Source organism: Sinocyclocheilus grahami, unplaced genomic scaffold, assembly GCF_001515645.1.
Source record: "Sinocyclocheilus grahami isolate Dianchi unplaced genomic scaffold, SAMN03320097.WGS_v1.1 scaffold18.1, whole genome shotgun sequence".
Taxonomy (NCBI): domain Eukaryota; kingdom Metazoa; phylum Chordata; class Actinopteri; order Cypriniformes; family Cyprinidae; genus Sinocyclocheilus; species Sinocyclocheilus grahami.
In genome coordinates, this window is record NW_015505197.1 from 2145712 (window position 1) to 2154267 (window position 8556).

Here is an 8556-nt window from a genome sequence, read left to right on the forward strand (position 1 = left end):
GTACTCATTAAAATGCCCCGATACCAAATGCTGATACCACACAGCAGGTGATAAGTGCCATATTCAAACAAAGACAACAGACAGCAGAATGGAGTTATTACAGATTAAAGATGTCTACGAAGTATATGTATGCAATGAATATAAAACATCCAGTATTAATGCCTGTATAGCTGATTTGTGCCAGCTGGTAAGCTAATCGCACTGAGTGGATTGAGCGTGCGGCGGCACAGATGCGTGAGTTTGTCGAGTGAATATCCCTTTCTCACAGACATCGCTGGAAAGTTTGTAGTTCGGTCGGATATGTCAAAAAGAAGTAAGTAAAACAATGCACAAGTTACTTAATGGTAGGGAGGGAGAGAGAGAGAGAGAGAGCGCGCACTTCTGTTGTGTGATGTTTATTGATGTTCGCTCACTTAGCACGCATCATTTGGATTAAAACTAAATCGTAAATATAAGACAATTTATAGGGGCATTCACTATAAACTTAATTTATTTTCACCCTTAAGTATACACGACTTTCTGGCGAAAGTGAAACTAACAGCCTGTGTGAAATGCGCTAGGCTGTACTACTTGTTCCTCTCATTCTGCACCAGTACAAATACGTGTGCGCGTTGCGCATTTTGCTTGCTTCACGAGTGTTTCTGCATTATATGAGTGGCTTTGGAAAATAAATCGCTGCACGTTTTTGATGAAAAAAACACGACTTCTATTTATGAAAATATCACAGTTAGGAGATTTATAGCGAGTGGTTCCCTGCATTATTACAGCAAATCGCGTGATTACAGTACTAAGCCACTGCAATGGAGCAGCTCTAATGCTGTTAAATTAAAGGTTGATGTAGGCTACCATAGAGAGAAAAAAATTACCAGTGAAAGTAACAAAAACTTGTAAAATACTTTTTAATGGGCATAATTAAGAGTGAAAATAACAGAAGGATATACAGTCAAACCAAAAATTATTCAGAGACCAGATATAATTTTATATATTTTTTTACTAGTGGGTGTAGGACACTATAGTTCATTTATGTAAAGTGAGGATAGCAAAATAAACTAAACTGTTATATACCCAAAAATTATTCATATAGTGGACTACCAGTAAAATTGATACAAATTTGGGACCAAAAATTATTCAGACCGAGTCTGGGAAAAAATTGAAGTTCACGTTTGCATGAACCTGGTTGACGGCATGCCCAGGAGACTATATGCTGTCATTAAGGCTAAGGGTTGCCCAACTAAGTATTGATAGTTGTGTAAATATTGACAGCTGTATGAATAATTTTTGCTTTATTGAAATCCATTACATACCTTTCTATCAAAGTTATCTGACATTATAAAGCTGAATTTGTTCTGACACAGTTTAACTCTGAGTTCTTGTCATATTTTATTACCATTTTCTAAACTATAGTGAATAAACTGTGATAATGTGAGAAATGTTGAAGGTGTCTGAATAAATTTTGGTTTGACTATCTATTTGATAAATGAAGTTAACCAACTAACATTATACATACTCTTTTGGTTTCTGGACCCAATATTTAAAATTTTTTTACAAATGCAATGAAAATATTGGTATCGGTACTCGGTATCAGCATGTACCAAAAATCCACATCCACACATATATATACATTTAATTTCAAGTTCTTCTGAACTTTTTATTAATCAAAGAATCCTTTCATATTGCTATAAAATATAGCATTCTGTGTAGAATTCGAATAGCTCCGATACATTTTGTGGTCTGCGCTGACTCGCATATGTGATCCGCTCCGTGCTATCGTGTCTCTGGACCGGAGCAGTGTGTGTGCGGTGCGGTGGTTAGCGTGACACAGCGCGAAACCAGACTTAATTTTTAGTGACCGATTTCAGCCGTGGCTATTTTATAGTGAAGGGGCAGGCGCTTCGGATTCTAGAGAGCATTTGATTGGACCGAAAGTTTGATGAGAAGCTGCACTGTAAAAAAAAATTCTGTAGTTTTTACAAAATAATTTTGGCAGCTGTGGTTGCCAGAATAATTTTGTAAAAAATACAGAAAAACTGTAAACACATTTATGGCCAAAACCTGTAAATTTTACAGTATAAAACTGTAATTTACAAACAAGAAAATTTGAATGTAAACCAGTAAATTAAACAATGCACTCTGCTATTAAAATCTGTTTTGTACCTTGAACATACTGACAACCACCATAATAATGCAGGTGGTAAAAGAGAAAGCCACATGAAGAATCAAAGCTCATCACAAGTAGCTTCGCCACAAGCAGAAGTATATACTAATATATAGAAGGTGCACAAGAGAGTCATTCATGCAAACACAAAACACCATCATCGTAACACACATGATACTTAAATAATGCATTAAACTTTCATTAAACAACAGAAGATGTAACATAAAGCCCAAATATACATAACTAACAACAAAAACTTAAAAAAAACATGATTATTTAAACAAAATACTTTCAAATGTGGAGTGTCATGCAGGGAATTCTGGGAATATTAGTTTACAGTTTTTAACTAAATTATACATTGATTCGTTATTTTTACTTCTAAAAACTGTAAAATTAACAGCATTTTACTGTATAATTAGATGAAATGTCTGGTTAGATATTTTACAGTGTTTCCCTGTATATAGTACAGGAACTTACTGTTAACCTATTAACAGTTTTTTCCCGTAGCGTTTTTACAAAATTATACAGTTAAAATTACACTTATTTTTTACAGTGTGAAAGTACGTTGAGCCGTTTTGGCGGAAGTGATGAACTGAAAGCTTTGAATGCTTTGAATGCTTATATCTTCTAAATGCGAATTTTGTCACTGTTTTGGAGCACACTGCCTTACAGATAACTATATCTAACAAGACTAACATATTGATACTAACACCCAAAAAACTTGAATTTTGATTTCATGGGGACTTTAAAAATCCAACATGATTCAAGTAACTTTTTCTTTATTAACCCTCTAGTTAAAAAAATTATATTCCAAGTGCAGAACACATGAAGTGGTCAACATGATGTAAATGTTAAACAAATCACTTAAGTATCTTTGCAGAAAAGATGCATGAACTACAACTACATATTGTACAAACTTGTCTTATTCATGTTGTGTTCAGAAATAATACGAGAAAAATCCTTTTTAAAAATCTCAAGTCGCTTGTCACCATCATGAAATATCAGACATACAGTAGTAGTTCTTTACAGGTTTTCTTTATTCGATTGCGCTGCTTTTCCATTTTTCCATTGGATGTGTTTGACTGTTGCACTCGTGTCTCTTGCAGTGTCTCATGCATGAAATGGCCTTCTAAAAATACTGTGCTCAAGTTAAAAGAAGTTCACTCTTCTTGCATGCTTTACCTATTCCACTGCCCGCGTCGCATCTTTGTCAACACAAAAGCGTATTCTGTGTGAATGGCGCTTAGCGCTATGAGCGCATCACACGTGAGCGGTTAATCACGTGTGCCGACATGCGGTTGGATCGTTTTTTTTCTCTTTACTGTTATCACCGGCATATTGTCAAAGTGTCAAATTCTAACATTTGGTAATATTTCTATTCAAAATCGTGATTCCTCGATTTCTAAAAAATTAAATCGTGGCAAAACATTGAATTCGAATTAATCGATAAAATCGCCCAGCCCTTATGTGTGTATGTGTATATATGTGTGTGTGTGTGTGTATATATACAGTGGGTACGGAAAGTATTCAGACCCCCTTAAATTTTTCACTCTTTGTTATATTGCAGCCATTTGCTAAAATCGTTTAAGTTATTTTTTTTTCCTCATTAATGTACACACAGCACCCCATATTGACAGAAAAACACAGAATTGTTGACATTTTTGCAGATTTATTAAAAAAGAAAAACTGAAATATCACATGGTCCACAAAACACCATCATCGTAACACACATGATACTTAAATAATGCATTAAACTTTCATTAAACAACAGAAGATGTAACATAAAGCCCAAATATACATAACTAACAACAAAAACTTAAAAAAAACATGATTATTTAAACAAAATACTTTCAAATGTGGAGTGTCATGCAGGGAATTCTGGGAATATTAGTTTACAGTTTTTAACTAAATTATACATTGATTCGTTATTTTTACTTCTAAAAACTGTAAAATTAACAGCATTTTACTGTATAATTAGATGAAATGTCTGGTTAGATATTTTACAGTGTTTCCCTGTATATAGTACAGGAACTTACTGTTAACCTATTAACAGTTTTTTCCCGTAGCGTTTTTACAAAATTATACAGTTAAAATTACACTTATTTTTTACAGTGTGAAAGTACGTTGAGCCGTTTTGGCGGAAGTGATGAACTGAAAGCTTTGAATGCTTTGAATGCTTATATCTTCTAAATGCGAATTTTGTCACTGTTTTGGAGCACACTGCCTTACAGATAACTATATCTAACAAGACTAACATATTGATACTAACACCCAAAAAACTTGAATTTTGATTTCATGGGGACTTTAAAAATCCAACATGATTCAAGTAACTTTTTCTTTATTAACCCTCTAGTTAAAAAAATTATATTCCAAGTGCAGAACACATGAAGTGGTCAACATGATGTAAATGTTAAACAAATCACTTAAGTATCTTTGCAGAAAAGATGCATGAACTACAACTACATATTGTACAAACTTGTCTTATTCATGTTGTGTTCAGAAATAATACGAGAAAAATCCTTTTTAAAAATCTCAAGTCAAGGTAATTCAAATTCAAAATGACTGAAGGTATTATCTATAAATGTTCTGTAAAAACAACGGCAGCTTTCAGCTTGTCACCATGATGCAAACATGAAATATCAGACATACAGTAGTAGTTCTTTACAGGTTTTCTTTATTCGATTGCGCTGCTTTTCCATTGTAAACATGGATGTGTTTGACTGTTGCACTCGTGTCTCTTGCAGTGTCTCATGCATGAAATGGCCTTCTAAAAATACTGTGCTCAAGTTAAAAGAAGTTCACTCTTCTTGCATGCTTTACCTATTCCACTGCCCGCGTCGCATCTTTGTCAACACAAAAGCGTATTCTGTGTGAATGGCGCTTAGCGCTATGAGCGCATCACACGTGAGCGGTTAATCACGTGTGCCGACATGCGGTTGGATCGTTATAATAAGGCTACTTAAGTCAAAACCTTGCAAAAGGTCAAAGTTTGAGTTCGACGCATATAGCAGAGAATTACTTGATGTTAAAAAGAGTTGTGCAATAAGTTGCAGAAAAAAACTCTTTGCCGTCTCGTCTTGCTATCTGACAGACTCACTCCTGAAGCGTGTGCACAAGCCGCATCTCGCGCAGCATCTCTTCAGTTCTACCGCACACGTGCAAAGCACGCGCGCACACACACACACACACACACACACACACAGAGAGAGACGTGTTTCAGACGGCGCACGAACACCGAGTTGATTCGTCTTTCGCATCTCCTCCTCCTTATGTTTGAACAGACACATACACACAGAATTATGTCAATAGTACCCGTCTCAACGATCATTCTCGTAAACGCAGTCAGTTATGTTTTAAATGAATGTAAACCGCTGAGAAAGAAATCGGATGTGTATCATTATGGATCCGTGCAGTCGGATTTAAAGGGACCGCAGCCTATAAATACGTGCGGCTGAATATGTCACTAATGTTAATCAAACAACAAAACCGCTATAACAAAGATTAATCTAAATTTAATTCATACAATGAACACAATGCAGTGTTATTTTACATTTTAATTATTAAATTTCTGTACCTGAATACTATTTATTTTATATATGCTTGTAAATTGTGTAAAAATAAATCAAAATGTTACTGCTTTTGGTGCATTTTGAATCAAATAAATGCAGGCTTGGTGAGCAGAAGATAATTCTTTAAGAAACATTAAAAATCTTGCAGTTCAAAAACCTTTGACTGGTAGTGTAGGCTGATTATTCTTATAGATTGAAACGTGCATTAACCGGGATAACGAGTATGAAACATGCCCCGAGTTGCTTCAGAAAACAAAAAAATAGAGCAACAACAAAAGCATGTTGCAGGAAATGGGTTTATTATTGAAAATGCAAACTGCTTGTCTGCCAGCAGGAGGCGCTGTGAGAGCGGTGGAACCATACAGTCTATGGGTGGAACTAGCGGTTTCTCCAGTAATAGCTGTAAACAAAGCAGCTCCGCTCATGAACGCTACTTTATCAGATAAAAATGCCATCTAAACTATTCTGAAGACAGTCGGTTCCCTTCAGAGATACATTCATATAAAACACCCGCGACGCGTTTTGATTTTGAATTGACTGGTAGTGTAGGCTGATTATTCTTATAGATTGAAACGTGCATTAACCGGGATAACGAGTATGAAACATGCCCCGAGTTGCTTCAGAAAACAAAAAAATAGAGCAACAACAAAAGCATGTTGCAGGAAATGGGTTTATTATTGAAAATGCAAACTGCTTGTCTGCCAGCAGGAGGCGCTGTGAGAGCGGTGGAACCATACAGTCTATGGGTGGAACTAGCGGTTTCTCCAGTAATAGCTGTAAACAAAGCAGCTCCGCTCATGAACGCTACTTTATCAGATAAAAATGCCATCTAAACTATTCTGAAGACAGTCGGTTCCCTTCAGAGATACATTCATATAAAACACCCGCGCTGTGTTTTGATTTTGAAACATGCAGTGCTCATGTTTATTCAACGAAGTCAAACGCCACAAATAAATCAATGTATGGGAAACACTGGTAATGGATATCGAAATATCGGAAATGTGTTTAAAAATCATATCACCGTTATTGAAAAAAATTATATCGCGATACATATTGATATTGAATTATTGTCCAGCCCTAGTCACAATGATATAAAATTAGTGTCATACATTTTTTTTGTCATTCACGTTGATGTTAAAATGACGTTTTCTGGTTTGTGACATCACTTTTTATGTAATTCTAAAACACTGCTGGTCACTTTCAGAAGTTGTAGTGATTCTTTCTTTTCCAAGAAAGAATGTGAAACAAATTGGTTATATAATTTAAATTTTTAAATATTTTTAAATATAATTTAAATAGATTTTTCACACTTTAAGCAATATCGTATCGAATATCGCATTTTTAAATAAGGTATCGCATATCGCATTTTTTTTTAATATCGCACAGCCCTAATGTGTGTGTGTGTGTGTGTATATATATATATATATATATATATATTCGTTTTTATTTATTATTAAATACTGTATAATAAAATGACACATTAATCATTAAAAAAAATTTAAGCAGCATCCTTCATGTCAAATATAGTTTCTAAAAATATATATATTTTTTTACTTGTGTTTAATTATTTGGCATGTATGTTAATGATCACCCTCTCTTGTTGTATGTGTGTTTTGTGACAGCTAAACCTGGGGGCCGGGTGAGGTGTCAGTACTTCCCAGCCGTGGATAAGGTGCTGTTTGTGGACGATTACGCTGTTGGCTGTAGGAAGGACTTGAATGGGATCCTTCTTTTGGACACTGCTCTCCAGACTCCTGTGTCCAAGCCAGAAGACATGGTGCAGCTGGAGCTGCCTGTTACTGAGGTATGCATTTTTTAATATATATATATTGAGTAGGGGTGTAACGGTACACGTATTCATACCGAACCATTTCGGTAAGCATGTGAACCGAACTGGTAATACAGTTTGTTTGGTTGTTTTTTTTCTCTGGAAATTCAAATAATAAATGGCGTTTTGACAGTCTTTGATGTGGCATGACAGATCGCTGTATAAACGCCTTGGAGAGCTGCTTCTGGGACGGTTCAGAAACGTGCTGGTATAATGCCAACACAAGCACTGACTAGAGCGGCCGCGATCAGCTCCGGTGTTGTGCCGAATTCAGCACCCCTGCCAGATTATGCACCCCCTCGTTGAAGTTGCCTAATCCCAACCCCATCACTAATCCTAACTCCTCCCCCACACCTACTCCTAAACCTACCAATACTAGGGGGTGCATAATCTGGCAGGGTGCAAATTTCAGCACTGCACCGGTTCCTGTGTCTGAGCCGTGACGCCCCGCAGATTTGTGCAGAGCGGAGCGCGAGTGAACGCGATCATTCCTTCCTCTGTACTACTAGTTTTCACGCGAATAAACATGACTGAACATCTCATGCCTCATGTAATTGCTCAATCAGTGTTTCAACCACGGAAACACATCAACAATACAGCGTGGAAATAAAATGTCACGTAGCATTTAATTTACCTCAGCAAGTCAGTGTCCACAGCTTGTTAGTTCACTAGAGAAATGAAGACTAGAGAGGAGCATTTTGCGAAATATTACACCATATACTCATTATATTTTACTAAACCTGTTCGTCTTATTTAATGTACAGTATGTTTAAATTAATCTGTTATGAAACATGCTATGACAGCCATTGTGTAATTGAATATATTTTAACAAATAGCTTATACATTTTATTATTTATAAATTAATTTAAAAACTGCATTATGTGCAGTTTACATGTTTGCATACAATTATTTATTTATTTATTTTTTAAAGTTGAGTGTTGATCATCTATTTAAAAATAAATAGTAATTAAATTTAAGTTTGGGTTAAGTTGTTAGGCCTAATT

General features: G+C 35.5%; 1 protein-coding gene across 1 annotated transcript in view; it reads left to right on the forward strand.

Annotated features, from left to right (window-relative positions):
* The window catches only part of LOC107553750 (baculoviral IAP repeat-containing protein 6-like), an 81330-nt gene that overhangs the window by 9895 nt on the left and 62879 nt on the right, over positions 1–8556 (forward strand). The window contains exon 2 of the mRNA XM_016236065.1: positions 7347–7528. Within this exon, the coding sequence (XP_016091551.1) occupies positions 7347–7528 (182 nt within the window). The remainder of the gene's footprint in view (positions 1–7346; positions 7529–8556) is intronic.